This window comes from Tachypleus tridentatus, chromosome 8 (assembly GCF_004210375.1).
Source record: "Tachypleus tridentatus isolate NWPU-2018 chromosome 8, ASM421037v1, whole genome shotgun sequence".
NCBI lineage: Eukaryota > Metazoa > Arthropoda > Merostomata > Xiphosura > Limulidae > Tachypleus > Tachypleus tridentatus.
Window position 1 is genome coordinate 122,465,146 of NC_134832.1, and position 20,266 is coordinate 122,485,411.

At 31.0% G+C, this 20,266-nt stretch overlaps 1 protein-coding gene across 6 annotated transcripts in view; it reads left to right on the forward strand.

Moving 5' to 3' along the window:
• Positions 1 to 20,266, forward strand: part of LOC143223373 (adhesion G protein-coupled receptor L3-like) — a 121,049-nt gene that overhangs the window by 90,072 nt on the left and 10,711 nt on the right. For 4 of the 6 annotated variants that reach the window (XM_076451275.1, XM_076451274.1, XM_076451276.1 and 1 more), the window contains 9 exons: positions 6,038 to 6,187; positions 8,589 to 8,856; positions 9,763 to 9,874; positions 10,467 to 10,570; positions 11,193 to 11,583; positions 12,296 to 12,399; positions 12,898 to 12,936; positions 14,729 to 14,897; positions 19,480 to 19,611. In XM_076451275.1, coding sequence (XP_076307390.1) covers positions 6,038 to 6,187; positions 8,589 to 8,856; positions 9,763 to 9,874; positions 10,467 to 10,570; positions 11,193 to 11,583; positions 12,296 to 12,399; positions 12,898 to 12,936; positions 14,729 to 14,897; positions 19,480 to 19,611 — 1,469 coding nt within the window. The remainder of the gene's footprint in view (positions 1 to 6,037; positions 6,188 to 8,588; positions 8,857 to 9,762; positions 9,875 to 10,466; positions 10,571 to 11,192; positions 11,584 to 12,295; positions 12,400 to 12,897; positions 12,937 to 14,728; positions 14,898 to 19,479; positions 19,612 to 20,266) is intronic. The other 2 variants (XM_076451277.1, XM_076451279.1) reach the window with 1 other exon arrangement.

Here is a 20,266-nt window from a genome sequence, read left to right on the forward strand (position 1 = left end):
GAGAATCTGTTTGAAGTGTTTAAAACTGTGAGCATAAATAGGTTATTAGAATGATGCCTGGGATGGAGGAATTGTCATACAAAGAGAGATTGAAACCTCTCAAACTGTTTTCTCTTGAAAAAAGAAGAGTTTGGGGGAATCTGTTTGAAGTGTTTAAAACTGTAAGGGGAATTGATTGTGTTGATGCATAATATTTTTTTTTGCTTAACAGTGAGAATAGTAAACCTGGGAGATGCATATAAATTTTGACAGGGTAGGAGTCATCTTCAACTAACAGATCTTGTTTCTAACAGGGTAGTTGGGTCATTCCATGTCAAATCATCCAGAGGGCTGCAGATTACCCTCACAGAATACCTTGAACAAATTCACATGTGCTCATCTACCCATATAATGACAAATTGACAAAGATTAGATCAATATCTCTAATAGTTTCTGATTTACAGCCCTGTAAAATTTAGTGTTTTTTTTTTTTTTTTTGGCAAATTCATTTTTGTGCAACTTTGGCTGCTTAAAGCTACAATAGTAATGGTGGTAGAAGGCTGACATTTGCTACACTGACTGAATTAATCTCACAGAATTTGAAAATGGTCTCAAGCTAAGTTTATCTCCCTTAGGATTTGCATAGTGAGGCAGTAAAATCACCTGAAAACCCAAACTCGTAAAAAACATTTGTTTATGTAATTAGCCGTAGCTCTAAGACTTAATATGATACAAAGCTGAATTTCTTTTTCTAATTTCCAACAACATATCAGTTGATAAATCAGCAATTGTTGTAATTAAAAGTCTGTTAGATCTCCTGTAAAAAAATATAGCTGCATGCAACTTTTTATGATTTAGCTAAAAATAGCCCTACTTCAGGCCACAGTTTGACCATGTCACCAGTTATTCAGCCTTTTCACATTTTTACCATATATTCTTACATCTTTGAATTTTATCTACAAAAAATATCAAGATGGTGTTCAACCTACATTTTGAGTTATAATTTTTTAAAGTATCCTCTGACCATACGTTTTTTATTTATAAAGAAATTTAGTTCAGGTGTGTTACTGTGTGCAAATATATCCATACAATTTTGAAAAATACCTGTCAGAATTTTATGAATCCCACTGAAATATTCTAGCCAGCCTTTTACAATTTTAAATAATGAAGTTGTAAGAAACAAGAAAGAATTAATTCATTTCTGAACAATTGTATTGGCATAACTAGTTAGATCACATGGCAATGCAAATATATTGTGTATACATTACAGTTATACAGATATGGTTGAGTTTAAGATTCATAATATAATAAACACAAAAGTAAATCAGACACAAAAAGCAGAGTGCTACAACAGGAGATAACTGAGAAAGATTATAGTCACACTAAACTGCAATAATCGTTACAATGAAATGGTTCAAAAACTGCTTTAGTGATAAATTAGCCTTAACAACATCAAATAAACATTGTTTTGTTCAGACAGCTTGAATAAAGTTCTGAAATTCGAGTTTGATTATGTTGAGATCACTTTGACGTAGAACATAGTGGCAAGCACTACTGCCTTGTTTGGCAGGTGCACTTATCAGACAAAGAATATGTTGGAAAGGAATCCAGCTTTCATCTTTACGTGACCTTACAGGCCATGAGAACAGTTCGTTTCTTGATTTCTTCATAAATGACATCAACACAACGGAATGTTCATCTGATCTATCTTTTATGTTTCCCACATACCATTCATGATTGTATATGCATGCCACATATTTCCCTGGCTGATAATTGTCATTTTTATCATTAGACCCTATTTGAGCTGCTGCAGCATCACTTTCACTGTTACTACCAACAGTTACAACTGTGTACACATCATCATCTGATAGCCTTCTCATGTACAATGTGTTGGTAGAGTGGGGAATAAAGCTATGATGTGATCTAATACCTGTCACAGTTTTGCAGTTTTCATAGTGCTCAAGTAGATCAAACTTTACACAATTCTGCAGGACTGATTCCTGATTGACATGAAAGAACTGAATGCCCTGAATGTGGTCCTTTGCCTAATGGTACATATCAGAGACACTTAAAATTTGATAATTTATTATTTTTCACAACTTTGATTTTTTTGAAGATTATGTCCAGAGATGTAAGAATATATGGTAAAGGCTGATTAGAATATTTCAATGCGATTCATAAATTATTTCAAGATTATATGGATATATTTGCACACAGTAACACACCTAAATTGAAGTTTTTTTTTTTGTCAAGTAAACAACGTATGGTCAGAGGATACTTGAAAAAATTATAACTCAAAAAATAGGTTGAACACCATCCTGATTTTTTTTGTAGATCATATTCAAAGATGTAAGAAATATATGGTAAAATTGTGAAAAGGCTGAATAACTGGTGACATGGTCAAACTGTGGCCTGAAGTAGGGCTATTTTTAATTAAATCATAAAAAGTTGTATGCAGCTATATTTTTTTACAGGAGATCTAATAGACCTTTAATTACAACAATTGCTGATTTATTAACTGATATGTTATAGGAAATTTGAAAAACAAATTCAGCTTTGTATCGTACTATGTCTTAGAGCTATGGCTTATTAAATAAACCAATGTTTTTTTACGAGTTGGGTTTTTTAGATGATTTTACTACCTCACTATGAAAATCTTAAGAGAGATAAACTTGGTTTGAGACCATTTTCAAATTCTGTGAGATTAATTCAGTCAGTGTAGCAAATGTCAGCCTTCTACCACCATTACTCTTGCAGCTTTAAGCAGCCAAAGTTGCACAAAAATGAATTTGCTAAAAATAAAAAAAAATTAACTAAATTTTACAGGGCTGTAAATCAGAAACTATTAGAGATATTGATCTAATTTTTGGCAATTTGTCATTATATGGGTAGATGAGCACATGAGAATTTTTTCAAGGCATTCTAAGGGGGTCACCTGGAAAATTTTCCAAAATCTGGATGATTTGACATGAAATGACCCAGTTAGCCTTTGAAATGGGTTGCCTTTGGATGTTATTGAGGCAATAAATTCAAGTGAGTTTAAGAGAAACATTGATAAGGATATGAATCATTATGATTGGCTTTAGACTTTTAAATTTATTTACTAATCGTTTTAACTTAATTTAGAAGATAGTATTGCCAAAAAGGACCAGTAGGTCCAGTGTTGTCCCAAAATGTTATTTACAACTATCGAAAACGATCATTTGATAGTTTATTAAAGTTCAGTAAATATCACAAGACTTGAATTTCATATAAACTGTAATCAGAAATGTAAGCATGAAGCTCAAGATTATATAATTTTTCAAAAGTATAATTGTATCATCTTTAGGTTTTAAACTTTCTAGTTCACATGCTTTTGTCAGGTTTAACTACTATGCACCAAGTTATCAGTTATCAGATAAGTGTTAAGATAACCTAAAGTTGTATTAACTTCATCTGAAATGTGTGTTACTTGTACATGTTGACCATAATAATGTCAGAGGAACTTACTGTTAGGTACGAGGCTATTGCAGAAAAGAGTCATAATCATTCAGTTTTGTCAGATTTAACTGTGAGGATAAATTGTAAGTAGGTTTCTAGGACTGAAAACTAGATTTAGACTAATATGTAAGAGTACTGGCTGCTTAGATTTATGGGACCAGTTTAGTGGGAAAAGGGAATTTATTAAAATGAATGGCTTGTTTGTGAGAGCTGTTAATTAAACTGTTAGGGCAACTTTAAACTAGAATTAGAGAATGGAAATGACCATAATAATGAATAAAATATAAGATGTAAAAAGTAGTATAGTGCAGAAATGAGATATATAGGTAATTTAATGGTAAGCTAAACTGTTATCTTTGTAATACTAGAAGTATAAAAAAAATGAAATGGATGAGTTTAGAGTGCTGGTTGGAACAGACTATTTTGATGTAATGGGAAGAACTGAAACTTGGTTAAAGGTAAACAATTTTGATGACAAGTATTTCATGAAGATATGAGAGAAGTACTATTTGTTGTAAATTAGACAACTGAATTAGTTGGATATACTGATTAAATGTGTAAACTTTTTATATATTCAAGATAGTCATGTATCTTATAAAAAAAAGAATAACTAAGTAAAAAATCTAGGTTGGTTTACAAAGGATATAAAGGATAAAATTAAATACAAGCATTAGAAATTTAAGAAGTTTAAGTTGATTACAGTGATGGAAGATCAAGATAATTAGTCAAAACAGAAATTATTAAATCAAAAAGTATTTGAAAATAGGTTGATTGATAATATAAGAATAAATGGTATTTCTTCAAATATGGTAAGGATACACAGACTACAAGGACTGAAGTAGGGCCTAAGAGGTGATACAAGAAGGCTAATATCTGATGTTTATAGGGTGGCTGGGTTATAAAATTGTACTATTTCTAAATAGTTTACTAATACAGATTTAAACAATATTGCTCACCCTCAACAGTTGCTAGATGGAAACCACATTGAACAAGACAATCACACTACTTTTAAGCTTGATAAGAAAAATTGGGAAGTTGAAAGAATGACAAACCTTCTTAGCCAAATAATGTTTACCCAATGGATTTGAAAGAATCTAAGGTTTCTATGTGTGAACTACTTGCTATTATGTTTGTTAAGTTTTTAAATAATGAGCAAGTCCCAGAAGATTGGAACTTGAGTAATTTTACTCCTCTTTTGAAAGGGGGTAGGGTTGATAAACATTGTCCCAACAATTTTAGGCATATCAGTTTTACTTTGTAAAATCATTTAACAAAGTTAAAATATTGTTGGTTAGTCAACATAGATACACCTGCCTTACTAATCTTTTGGAATTCTTTGAGGAGTTTACTGCTTATCTAGATGAGGGTACAGGGGTATATTTTGTGGATCTGTATTTTTTGAAAGTGTTTGAAAAGGTTCACATAAAAGGATTGTTAAAGAGTTACCTCTGTTGGTGTGAGGGATAAGTTGGTTCTTTGACTCAAAAACAGACTAGATGTAAGAAAGCAGAGGGTTGTTGTAAATAGAATGCAGTCAAACTGGATTAATGTTATGAGTGTTCTCTCTCAGGGATCATTGTTAGAAGTTTTGCTCATTTTGATTTACATTAATGGTATAGATGTATGAATGATCATTAAATTGTTTAAATTTGTTGATGACATTAAAAATTTGGGTGTTGCTGACTGAAAGGAAAATGCTATTGTCTTACAAAAGAATTTGGATTATTTGGAGAGTTAACTGAATAAATGGCAGAATATTTCTTAATTATAATAAATGTAAATTAATAATTGTAGAAAATCACAGTTTGAATTATGAATACTGTTTTGTTGGAAATAGCCTTAGTAGTGTTATGGAAGAAAAAAATTTTTGTGTTCTGGTTCTTCAATCTTTTAAGCCATCAAAGTAAAGTGCTATTGCTGGTGATAGGTTAAACAATATTTTAGGTTGTATCTACAGAAGTATAGAATGCAAGTCTTAAAATCTTTATGATATCATTGTATAGGTCATGGGTTAGGTTTCAGTTGGAGAATTGTTTTCGGTGTTGAATGCTTTACTTTAGAAATGGCATTAAATGAAAAAGATTCAGAGAAGGGCTACTAGAATGATATCTGGGATGGAAAATTTGTCATATGACGATAGGTTAAGATCTTTGAACTTGTTTTATCTTGGAAAAAGAAGAGTTGGGGGGATCTGCTTGATGCATCCTCCATTTTTTGCATTCAGTGATGAAAATGGTAATACTAAAGGACACAAAGATAAATTTGGGCAGAGGAGGAGTCATCTTCAACTAAGCTATATTTTGTTAGTTGGCTTTTGGAACAGGTTTTCTTTGAATGTGGTGATTGCAATTAACTGAACAGAGTTTAAGAGAAAACTTTACAAATATTTGCACAATAAGGGGCTGGCTTTAAGTTTTCTAGTGCTTAATTTGGTAGATAAAATGGTCTAGATCAACCAAAAGGTCCCTTGTTGTCCTTTAATGGTATACATTATTATGATAAATTTAAATATATTGTTATTATTGATAGTAATAACTGCAGAAGTCACTTTACACAAAATTCATTAATTATTTTTCAGTGGCTTCAGTAAAGGTTATCAAAGCTGAAGGTTCCTCTGAAGTGATACTTCCCCAAACTAGAGATATCATGAACACAACATGGAGAGGAAATGAAAATATAGTGTGTATTCCTGGTGCAGTAATACAACACTTTGCCAGATTCTCTGAAGGTATATCTTATACCTACTAACAGCTTAACCCTTTTATGAAAGGCTTGGTATAGTATATGAGTTTATATAAACATTTGCACACATTAAATATTTATTGTATAATTTTTGATGCAGTATGTCTCTTCACAACATTTGGTAGAATTTTAATGAAATTGCAAATTTTTGTACATAAAACCAGGTGTTTTAATGAAGTATTTTTACTGAAGGTTTTTTTGTGAAAATATTGGCTTTTTTCATTACTAGTCTTAATGTGAAGTGATTTTTTATGTTATGATAGAAAAATTATTTGTCATCTCCAAATTTTTTGATATTATTTGTATAATTTCTAAAACCTCCTAAATACATTTGAAATGTTTGTTTTCCATAAGACTTTATATTTGGTCTGTTATTTTTTTCTAACCTACTGTGTAGGGACTGTCAATTTCATGACCTCATAACCACCATAACAAAATTAGAAAGTAAATATAAATTATCCTTTGCTTTGGTCTAGAATAACTACTGATTACAATGCAAAAATAATTCCAAATAGCTTAAGTCTAATAATGTTTTATATTTATTATATTGACCTCCCAGTCATGCCTGGCTAACATTACATAACCTGCATTGCTTCATTGCATATATGCTCACATTACACTGTCAAATAATATAAAACTGACCTTTAGTCTTCATAAAGCAATCCTGTCTTGGCTGTGTTTTAGTAGACTACTATTTTGTACCACACAGTCACGTTTCAATTATTATACAATATATGTTTATATAGATTATTGCTACTTATAAATGTGGTATTAAACTTGTTTTTCTTAAAATATAGAACAGTAAATTAAGAGGTAAAGCAAATAATTTTCTCTTCTAGCTATGACATTTGTACACATTTGCTGCTGAACATAGGGTGCTAAGTCTTTTAAAATTTGAGGATATGAAACAAAATATTTTTTCAGGTTTTATATATACTGTAGAATAACCAAAAAATCATAACTTGTTATTTCAATAGCATAGAATTGCACTATAATTAATCAAGCCTAGTAACTGAGCTGTATTTAGGTGTAAAAAAGATATGAAATTTTGAGCAGACTAGAGACACAACTTGCCTCTTTAAAATCTGATCTTGGTTCAAAAGAATGAAGTGACTTCTAACACATTAAAATGGCTGAGAAAAGCACTGTGGGCACATTCAAAGCTGTTGATTGGTTATTCACATGCTATATATTAAAGTAAGTATATGTAAGGGACTGTTTCCAAAAATGAAAAGAGGTGACCAACTGGGGCCACTCTGTTTGATTTAGTATATAAGCTACATCTCAGCAAAACAAAAAGATATGAGCTTCTTATTTTATATTCCAGCTTGCCAAAATTGGTAGTTTGAATACCTAATTCATATGAAATTATACTTAGTATTTTGACATCACAACCATATAATTTGAAACAGTGCTGCATTCAACATACCATGCGACTCACTAAATTCGATATTTAGATGTGTATTTTAAACTAAGAAATTAATTCTAAAATTTGTATTATAATTTACAATTTGATACCAAATTACTGACATAAAGTGCTAAAATAGTAATTCAGTAAACCTTTGAATGCAAGTCAGTGAACATGATGATATGGCTTTTGAACCCTGACTAGTTGTGATAGGGTTAAGCAGATACAAAAATTAAATTTAAGTGTCTGCCCTTTAACATTTGTTTGGGGATCCAATGAAGGGTTTTTACTGGAAATATCATCTTTACACAATTAATTTATTCAGTTCTTTATAACTTTCTCATCAGTGCAAGTCTTTGTGTTACTTGTATAGTTTTGTGTATATTTTTAAGTGTTTTAATTTACTACACCCTCATAATATGTAAAATTAAGCAGTTTTACAATTCCATAAAACATTAAAGTTTGAAAAGTTTAAGGATTTTCAAAGCAACTTTGTAAAACTAGGATTACAGTCCTTCTCTGGTACTTTTGAGACACTAGATTCAACAAAGTTTTTATCATCAGCTACCTTTGTCTTCAATAACAGAGTTCTTCATTTAGGTAGAAAGGTTTCAACTGGAAGAGGCTTAAATGTATCAAATAACTGTGGAAGGTAAATTGACAGTAATTTGTGCTGTAGTTATCTGTGCCCAGAGAAGAACATAAAATGCTGCAAGGTTTAGTTGCTGCTCTATTTCATGATAAAACTTTCAAAATATTTTAGAACATACTCTTTGTATATCTTATATTGTTTTCTATCATACATTTATGGTGTTATACATGTTGCGATTGAAAAATTGTGATTAACATTTAAGTAATTAGTGTTATGTTTATATCATGTTACAGTAACCTTGAAACAGTTTCAATACAATTGAAACTTATTGTGCATAACTTATTTCTCACATGGTAACTTCATTTTTTTATTTTTTTTTATTTTCAGGATATGTTAGTATCATTTTCATGGCTTACAATAATATGGAAAATATCCTTCAATCACATTTGCCATTTCCACAACATAGCCCTTCTCAGGGCCAGCAAGAATTTACATCAGAGAAAATAAAACAGGTTGTAAACAGCCACGTTGTATCCGTGTCCATTGGAAACGTGCAGTTTGCACATCTTCCTGAACCCATCATCTTAAAATTTGTAAATTTACAAAAAGAAAATGTTACAGATCCTCGCTGTGTCTTTTGGGATTTTGAAACGAGGTACTAATTATTACTTTGCTTCTGAAAAAAATGTGTTATGCCTTTACAATTAGTACATATTGTATATGTGTCTCTTTGACTGTGTTTCTGATAGTATTAAATATAAAAAAAAATATGCTGGTTTTAAAGTCATAACTTTCATATCAACAGATCACTTGCTTTTATGTGTAATATTTTCAATTATAAACAATTTATGGAGATAGTTAAAGTTAAATAACTTGCTGACATTTTAGTTACAAATTTAATTATTAATCTAAATATATAATGAATTACTTTTGTTACAGATCTAAGTGCACATACTACAGTAAAACTGTTTTAATTATCAAAGAAGTAAACATTCAGATTAGACTGCTGTTCTATTTACTACTTGTTGTTGAGTTATTGTGGTTTTAGGAAATTCTCTCCATCATCCCTGGAGAAAGGAAAATTGAAAGAATAGACCTAATATAATAGTGGAGTGAATATTATGTGTATGCTGTTTTGAAACATTTTTTATTCCCACAGTAATTCTGTATTTCTGGAGGAATTTCAAGAACATCTTGGTTAATTTATTCTGTACTTATTTATATAAACGTAGCTTTGGCACGAAAACCAATTAGAAACTGATTGTAAAGTGATGGTAATTTAAAAAAAAAATGTGTGTAACATCTCGCAAATCAGACTATTACAACAGGATGTTTGTACTAACAAGTTAAATTGTATCTTTTATAAGATGTATTATGTACATCTTTTATAAGATGTATTAATAAATCATAAGTCACCTATTGACAATTTTTTAAACCTCTTATTTCAGAAAAGTTGTTTAGTAATTGTTGAGATATTCTTAAAATTTCAGATTAACTTCCTGTGTTTCAAAACTAGAAAATGTAACTTTTCAGTAAAATTGATCTTCTTAATTTCTCCTAGTGATTGGTCTAGTCAAGGATGTGGTGTTGTATCCTTCAACATGTCTCACACTGTATGTTCCTGCAACCATCTAACACATTTTGCAGTCCTTATGACTATCAAAGCAGTTGAGGTGAGTATTTACCAAGCACTTATAAGCTTGTATATATGACACTAGAAAACAGATAAGTTAAGAAACTACAATTTTTACACCTTTTTGAGAGGGCCTGATGACTTGTCTAATGAGCTACAAGTGTGAATCATATCCATGATCATGCTTACCCTTTCAACTGAGTGGGAGTTGTAATGTAATGATCAATTTCACTATTTATTTGTGGAGAGTACCTCAAGAATTGATAGTGGGTGGTATTGACTAGTTGTCTTTCCTCTAGCCTGTCACTTCAAAATTAGGGACAGATAGCTCTTAAGTAGCTTTACATAAAATTTACAAATAAAAATGAATAAAATAAACTTTCAGACAAACATAATATAAAAAAAATTATAATTTATTCATAGAGACAAATATATAAAAAGTGTATTATTCAGATATACCATTAATCATGCTACATAAATGTACTTTTATTTTAATCAACTAGTTGCTACATTTGGTTAATTATGCTTTTCTCACATGACTGACTGATGATTTACTTTTGTAAAAATATGAAATTGTTCATCTGGAATGTTTTTAGGTGTGATTATATATTTATGTCTGTTTTCTGTTTCAGTTGCCCACTGAGAACAGCAGTACTTTACTAGTGATCACTTATGTTGGTTGTTCTGTTTCTATCATTTCACTTGTTCTTGCAGTTATTACCTTCCAGTGTTTCAGGTAATGACAGTTAACTCTCACAAAATAAATTAATTGTATACGTAGATATACACATTAAAAATGAATCTTATCTTTCATTTTCTTACAAACTGGAAGAACTGGGCAATAATCTCAGCAGACTTAAATCTTTGTTGAAAAGGCATGTTTAAGTTTATTAATAATCATGTTTAGCTTTTAACTCCTGTTATAGATACCTAGTATAAAATAGTTTAATATTAATAACTCAGTGGTTAATTAAGATCATGAAGGAAAACATTATAAAAGTTTTTAATTGATTGATGAAAATTGTTAAATACATTTAACTTAAGCTGATTAGGTGCTGACAGTATAAAAATGAGTTTCATTGAGATATTTTTGTCACAAAATTTATTCTGCTATCTAAAATGACTGTTTTTATTAACTACAGAATCTTCATCATGGGGTTATGGTAAACAAATGGTTTGAATTAGTTCTTCCTTTATTATTGAGAGCTTGTTTTTTGCATATTGCCCCTCGAGTTTAAATATTAAGGGAGCTTACAGATTTATTTTGAAGTTTAGCAACATGATAAAAACTGACCTTACAACTGTCTGGGTAAAACTTCATACTTTATGGAACTAAAATATATTTTTCCATGATCTAGGTCCTTGCAGAATGATCGAACAACAATCCACAAAAACCTGTGTCTTTGTCTCCTGGTGGCTGAAGTTCTGTTTGTAGCTGGGATCAACCAAACATCTGTTCCAGTTTTGTGTGGCATTGTGGCTGGACTTTTGCATTATTTTTTCCTAGCTGCTTTTGTGTGGATGTTTTTAGAAGGTTTCCAGTTATATTTAATGCTCGTTGAAGTGTTTGAGTCAGAAAAGTCCCGAGTAACGTGGTTTTATTTGCTGGGATATGGCGTTCCTGCAGTTATAGTTTTCATTTCTGCAGCAGTAGATTCTCATAGTTATGGAACTGACCAGTACTGTTGGTTGAAGGATGATAACTACTTTAATTTCAGTTTTATTGGACCCGTTATTGCAATTTTACTAGTAAGTTGTTGTTTTTACAGAGTACAATAAAGGTTTCCTTTAAAGACTTTCATAACGCAAACAAATGTGTGTGTGAATTTTTGTTTCTTACCAGACAAATTAACTTATTGTATTATACCAATACCTGAAAACTATCATTTGCTTACACAAAGTAGGCCACAAATTCCCTTTTGATTATTGTTTTTACAGAAAGTGCAGTTACGCTAGCCTTAGCCTATTGGTTATCATGTTAAGTTGTGAATCAGAAGATTCAAGTTGAGATGTACTGCTGAACACACAAACTACACCTTTAGTTTCAGGGATATTAACTTTGAGAGTTGAGAATTGCTGGCTATTTAACCCTGCATAATTAGCAATTCAAAGTTAGGAGTGAATACGTTCAAACCCAAAAGTTTAGGTTGATAATACTATTGCCAGCTTTTCAAAAATCTAAAATACACAATTTACAAGTAAAGTGCCTCAATAATTTGTTCAGTGAGAGCAAGATTAATGAAAGTTTCAAATTAATGTTACTATGGAATGACAGTTTTTCCAAAAGACTTATTTGTAATATTGTTTTTGTTTTGTTTTTCTTTCTTAAGCCAGTATGGTATTCATGATTGATTTGTTGTAAATCTTTCTTACATCAGTATGGTATTCATGATTGATTTATTTTAAATCTTTCTTACACCAGTATGGTATTCATGGTTGACTTGTTTTAAATCTTACTTAGGCCAATATGGTATTCTTGAGCATTGCAGTGTTCATTATGTGTCGTCATGGAAACTTGAACACACCCATAAAGGCAAATGAACAATCAGGATTAACAAAACTGAGGTAAAACTTTTTGAACTTTTAACCTGTTAAACATGTCATTTAAAAAGTCAAATATTTATCATATTTATTAATAACACTATTATTTGTTGTTAAAAAGAAATAGGTAAAGGAGATAGTTTTCTCAAAAATGAATTTTTATGTTTAGAAACTTTTTTTGTTTTACAACTTTGGGTTTTTCTATATTTTTATGTATGTAAAATAATTTTAGTTACAACTTATGGGATACACTTTTTATTTCATTAGCTGATAAAACGTTTAAAATAATTTGTATTTCTTCATCTCTGTAACACATCTATAAAAATTCTTTTGATCTTGTCTTGTTGTGAAACATATTTTAGGTCAGAGGATTATGCAGCAAAATATTTGTATAACACTTCTATTTACTTGTAAAATGCTTCTAATGAAAATTACATTCTATAACAAGGATCAAATTGTTTGATAATTCCACTTTTTGCACAGTCTCACTTAACTTTTACTTCTATTGTATGCTTGTCTCAGTGATCCTGAAGACCCATCTCTCCATAAGGTTTTAATCACGTAAGCTTGCTTTAACTCTCAGCATGTACCAGATCAAAATTATTTTAGTATTACATTGTTTTCACTTTATGTAAACTGCATTTATTGCTGTAACAGTTTTAGTGATGTCATGTCAGTATATGCAAGAGTATTTTTAAAAATAGGAATGCAGTTATGTTTGCATAGTGTATGTATAGTTCTAATAATTTGTTACATTAAGTGCCAGAAGGTGGTTAAATCAGCACTATAAAACAACAATTAACTTAATATAAAACAAACATTACAATAGAACTAAAGTTTAACAGTTATTTTCCATTATCAGTCATAGTTGTCAGCATTAAGTCATAACAAATAATATCTGATGTCATAACACTCAAATCAGGTACTGATATTAAAGTAGCCAACAGCTTATGAAAATCAGTTAAAGGTTAAAAGTTGAGTGCTTATACCCACAACATCTGAACTTCTACTGCCTTTCACTTTCTGCAGCTACTTGTAGAAATGCAGTTACCCTTAATAATTAGAAATAATATTAAAATAAAACAAAACCACCCTAAAAATTCTACAAGGTAAAACTCCCAACCTTCATCCCTTTTTATTTACAAAATTATACTAATCAGACTAAAAACACTACCTCAGTAGTTTTAAAACTCTCAACCTCTTCCATTTATTTTAAAATTTTTTTAAGTATATACCCAAGCAAGCTGACATAAGCCCAGTTACCTGAAACTAGTCTTGCCAACTTAATTTATCAGTCAAAAGTTAAAAAAAACCTTCAATAACTAATTACCTCAAAGTTCCCACAAGGTAATTTTCATAATCAAAAAAAAATTTTTAAAGTAATTTCATATTATTAAAAAAAGTCTGTAAAAAATTTTATATGCCAATTTTTGTAACCATTAACTTTAAATTTATTTATAAACAACTTAACATTATCCATAAAAGAATTAACTATTGTTGCAAACTGTTAAAAATATTTTTAATTGAGATATAATAATACCCTTTAACAGTATTAGCAAAACAACATTATTAGAGGAAGGTAGACCATATAGTCAACTGTACTCTGTCTTCTATAAAATTAATGTCTAACTATAAGTAATATGCATGCACATCATTGCTATTGGTTCTTTCCATTATAAGTTCTTTTGAATAAATTAAGTTTGGAATAAAATTCAAGTTGTTGATGGATATTAAGTCATTAATATAACAAAAAAGTATAGATGTTTAAATCAGAGTTTAGTACCTGCTTGAAAATTGAGTTTTCATAGATCAGATACAGGTCATATTTGTAGAGAAATATGCACCTTACTTATTTTTTTAGTTTCTTATAATCATTTTCAGTTTTAGTGTGATATATGATCCTTGGTCTGTACTTTGAAGCTGTAATACGTCCATATACAAATTCAAAAACTATTATCCACTAATTTACTTTTAAAATTATGCTACATACCAGCTTGTAAAAATTACTATCATATCCTCATTCAAACAATCCTTTCCATCAGTGCGTGATAAGGTAGAAAAAATATTCATAAATTATGATGTTTAATCATTTGAAAATGTTAAAAGAACATAATAAATAAGTTTGACTTGATTGTATTGATATGTATTTTACTGCAGTTAATATATGTTTATTGCATGAAATTTAGTTTAAATGTAAATATTTGCCATATATTATGTGCATCTACCAAGCTTGATGATTTCAGATTTATATTTATTTAGATAATTAAATTTCAATGTCAATAACATTATTAGTTTTAGAAAATTTATAAGACTTTCAGATTCACTAAAAATAAAAATGGTTCTCAATTAATAGGTTATGGATTAGGGGAGCAACGGCACTTGTTGTGTTGTTAGGCTTAACCTGGACTTTTGGACTGCTGTACTTGAACAAAGAATCTGTCATTGTTGCATATATATTTACTATCCTTAACAGTCTGCAAGGGCTTTTCATCTTCCTTTTTCACTGTGTCAGAAATAAAAAGGTAAATTTTAAAATTGTTTGTTTGGTGCTACCATGTTAATTCTTAGCCAACATCACAAGCCCTAAGATTCCTCTTGATAACACAATTCTACTTAGACTAATTTTAATCTTTTGTTAGGAGAACATGTATAATACTATTGTAACGTGTTCTATTTTTGGGTGAGAATCTTGTATTATTTTGTAAATATGATGCCTAGTCTAGTCCATGTAATGATAATGAATTCATTTATTTAGTCAATAACTTTTGCTACAGGCTGTGTTTCCTTTGACACAAGTTGTAGGCCTAACTTTGCAAACAACATTGTAATAGAAACTCCAAAGCTAATAGGAAATATGCTTAACTTATAAATTTTTCCTTCACTTAGTAACTGAATATATGTGATAACTCTCACTACTAACACCGGACTGTATCACTCATATGTACCTCTAAACTAATTGCTTCACTGATTCATGTATATATATATCTTACCCTTACCCATACATACTGCACAAAATATCTAGGTACAGAAATCTTGAATTTCATGAACTTTTTAGATATATTTCATAATTAGCTACATCTAACAAATGAAAATTTAAAATATTTAAAATGTAGTGTACAATATTGCATTATATATTATTTTTAATAAAATATACTTTCCTGAAAGTAAAGTCTTTTCACAAGAATACTTTGTCAAGTAAACTTAATTCTGAATTATTATCTAGCTTAAATATAAAAAAATTACGTACTATAATATTATTACAAAACGTGATACATATCATATTCAAATATTTAAAGCTAACTGTGTTTATGGTAAATACTCCTGCCTTTGTATAATTGTATATTTACTTGTACTACTTGTGGCTACAGTATAGACCTTGATAATTCAACCTCTTACCTATACCTTTTAATTGTCTGTACTTTTTTATACCTATATTGCTTAACTGTCAGTACCAACGAGTCATATGTCTTTAATTCTGTTGCATATCTTTCCAATATAATACTTCCTTCCTAACTCACAAGATCAGTATTCCTGTTCAGTAATGCCCTCTATCTGTGAAATATTTTCTTACCTATGCCACAAGTCTTCCGCTCCCACCCTTGTTGGAATTGAGCAATTCTAATGTGTCTCATAAGTTATCATACATCACCTCTCCACCAGTAGGAGCATAGGTATACTTATATGACCCATGTAACACCATATATATGCCTCTCTTGAACTATGACTTCTTGTTTGTCAGCATTTAAGTTTGAATGTGCTGTTTTGCTTGTTTATTGTTGCACATTTGCCTTTATTTTCCTCATAAAGTGGTTATTTTTCAACTTGATTTGTTTTCAAATTTATCAGTTAATTCAAGACGTTTTGTTTCTTTACTTGAGTTTGGTGAAATCTTTCTCAACAATACATTCTGAATACCACTTTCTGGATTACACCAATAACTAGAGTTTTTTTCACATTGAGTTTCTCTGCATTTATGTGTCAGGAGATTGAATGTTTTAAGGTCTAATTATTATCCCTGTACTGTACCAAGGCTCCCTCTGACACTGCTGAACATTTGCTGGCTGACAGGACTTTGATTTTTTTTTTTTTTGCCGATCATCCCTGTTTCACAGCATAGTCCTAATTTGGTATTTTTGGAATTTACGTCTCAGGTTTGTGATCGTTTATTCTTGTTATATGTACAACCTTCTCAACCTTTGGTTTTCCTCACTCGCTTGTTATTCAGGTTCTACTCAATCCATTGATCTTGCAGTTATGTGAGGGGTTTAACATATTATGTCTATCATAGATTGTTCCTTCTTTCTGAAGGCCCAGTATGGTAAGGCAGTTAGGGTGCTGGACTCTTAATCTGAAGGTTGTGGATTTGAATCCTCGTCATGCCAAACATGCTTGCTCTTTCAGCTGTGAGGTTGTTATAATGTTTCTGTCAATCCACAATATTCATTGGTAAAAGAGTAGCTCAAGAGTTGGCAGTGTGATTTAGCTGACTTTCCTTTAGTCTTATAGTGCTAAATTAGGGACAGCTAGCACAGATAGCTTTCATGTAGCTTTGGGTAAAATTTAAAAAGAAACAAATTGACAATCCTTCTGAAGACCACAGTGGCTCTGGAGGTGCTGTTCCCCATTATCCTTTTTACCTTCCATTCAAATCCCATCCTTACCTTCAACCAGGTCTGGATACTCTTCTGTATTCCACTGGGGTTCTTTATTCTTATTTAGCCCATAATGCTCCCTTTTGGGTTATATGTTAATGACTTTTGATCCCCTTGCAATTATCTTTCCACCATGATCTTTCATGTTCTACCCTTGCCACTGGCACCTGCCTTGTGGTTTACATGGCCTATTCCTCAATGCCTTGGTTCCAGTTGTCTTTCTATCTAATCCAACCCCTTAATATTGCCCTCACTTCTTGCCTTCATTGTCCAATAGTGGAGATTCTGCAGTCTGACATGTTGACCATTCCCAGTACATTTATCTCCCACTGTTTTCATCAGATCACAGTTTTCTCTTTGTTAGGGCTTCTTCTACCACCTGTGGCTGTGATTCAGATTTTGTTTATGACTGTAACAGGCAAGTACTTATTCATACTTTTTTTCAGGAGCCTTTATCTACTTTTTCTCACATACTTCCCACTCTTTGGAAAGTGGTGCCTGACCAGGTATTCTTTAACTAAAAATCCACACTGCACAATCATGTTGGCTCAAGCTTTCACCATTAAGATGGAATGTTTCACAAGATTGTTTGTATTTGAATAAACGTGAAATATTTTGCTTTATATCAGTGTCTGTTCTGAACCATACTATCAATGGACTTTATAGGTAAAACAGCTGTGGATAGCTGTCTGTCTCTGCCATACCTTGATTTAATAAATCAGTATGGTCTGATTTTCAAAATAGGGTTTTGTGATCATTCGTTGCAGTACACAACATTCCTCCATTCTCTTAACTCATTTTCACATTTGCCTCTTCTTGTAGTTGAGTCTTTATCATTTACCAGTTCCAAGCCAATGGGGTTGTTGGCTGTCGAGGTATTCTCCTGAATGGGTTCCACAAAAAGATGGCTGTATTCATTCAGTTAAGAGTAGGGTAGTACTGTTCTGCTGATGTAGATGAGATGTGTCCTCCAGAGTAGTTGAGCTCTCATTTTGCTGGATGGCATGGCCTCCTGATGCATTTAAACAAACATTAAAGTTGAGCCATTGAAAATGCAGTTCACCCCTTAGACTAGGAACTCTCATCCTACTGCTGGTACTCCATGGTCTGAAGTTGAATTTAGAGTGAGCCATTCAGCATAAGTCCCAACACAAGTTTTGGGTTATCTATCTTCCTCCCTCAATTTTTTGTTATTGTTTGTTGATCACAGCAGTTGTACATGGGATTGTTCCAATTCAATCCTTTGCTTTCTCTCATTTTATGGGGGTGTTATTGCCACTTGGGAAGGTTCCATCCTGTTTCAAGATTGACGGAATTGATTTAATGTGATAAAATAATTTTGATATTGAATATCGAATTTCCAAATTGATAGCTAAGAGCTAATCCTATCCTTATGTCATACCCAGGAATGAAAATGGTTCTCAGTTCCTCAGTTTTTGGGCTTTGAGGTGAAGATGGTCCTCATCCTATTCTTGAATGAATGTCTGTTCCCCATGAGGAAGGTTTGAATGTAGTTAACTTACTGAGTATGGTCTGCCATGATCTAGTCACTCTACATCTAGGGGCACATCCTTGTTTATCCACTTTTCTCACTGTGGGATTAAGTTATGTTATCTTTCTCTGGTTAGGATTACTTTCCTACCACCTTCCCTGCCACACAGATTTCTCCTTTTTTTCCACTCTGATGTTTTGCACATTCTATACAGGTGCAAAGAGTATGCTTGATCAGAATTGGTGCAGTTTCTCTCTTCAGATCTTTCAATCTGATTCTCTCATATACAGAGGTGTCCTTCAGATGTTTTGGAAAGCTACATCTGTTCTTCCCTCCCACAAATTGATTAATAATTGAATTAATTATCAAGTACACTCAATTAATCAATTATTCTCAGATGAGAATTAAATAGTTGGAGTACTCAAAAATAATAATAATAATAATTGGAAACTCTAAGATTAGTTGATTTTTCATTGATTATTGGATATACTAATCATTAATGTAATTAGTGCTCATTAGAGATTGACAATTAGTGGAATTTGTTAAGTGATTAATCATAAAGCTAACTAATTTATTATATTCAAATAATCAAATATTATCATATGGGATTTTGATAACTGATATAATCAAAAAAAGTAATAATTGGAAAATTAACTTTGGTTGTTTGATAATTTTTGTGAGTAATGATATTAATGGAAAACGTTTCATTAATTTTAAATAATAATTAAAACTCATAACATCAGTATTTTGTTCATAACAGTAAATAGAAGGAATAGTTCTAGTTAATTATATGTTTATATATTTACACTCTACTAATTGTCCATGTTATCTTTATAAGGAATCTTGTTTTTTATGTCTTAACCATGTATCTGTATTATTTTACCTTCTCTCTTTATATAGTTTCACGAGTTTTCAGTACTTCTTTTCCAATTGTGGTTCTTTCTTAATCATTTTTTATAGGTTCAGAAGGAATACCAGAAACTCATCCATCAATCGGATTGGCTTCCTGACTGCCTTTGTAAACAAAAAACCCAGGAACAACATTCTAGCATTGTTACTTCATCCACAACACAGCCAGCCTGTTCACAAAGTGTAAGAACTTCCTTGTGCACAGTATAAATAAACATACAGTTTACCTGTTCTGTCCATTTCAAAACCATTATACCTCTGAGAGCAATCAGACACATGGGTGTCTAATAATGCAATTAAACTACTGATACACTAGTGTTACTTTAATTTGAACCACTGTACAAAATATTCTTTTTAACTTACTTGTGTGATGTTTTTACTTCTTATTTTTGAAACTATACTCTCCACCTGCTTTCCTAGCATCTCTTTTATGTGTCTTCTTTTGAGAGTTTTTTTTTTAAATATGTTTAATTAATGTATTTAAATGCATGTATGTGTGTAAAAAAAAAAAAAAGTTTTTTTATATTTTTTTCAGTAGACTCACATTCTAAAATAAATTGCCTTTTACACCTCAACATATCTCACATTATTTGGGGCACTGTTCATATCAGTATCACAAACAATCACTTAACAAAATATCTTGTATAAGGGTAACTGAATTCCTTAACCAACTAATCGTAACCTTTGAATGAAGGTTTGTACTTAAACAGAGAAAAAGAAATATTATGAGCTTTAAATTCTTTGATTTGAAGGCTTAAAAATGAGTCCAAACTTCAAACATGTATCTAATACAGTGATAGTTGTCAAATTATATCTAGTGTGACATTCTTAAATAAAT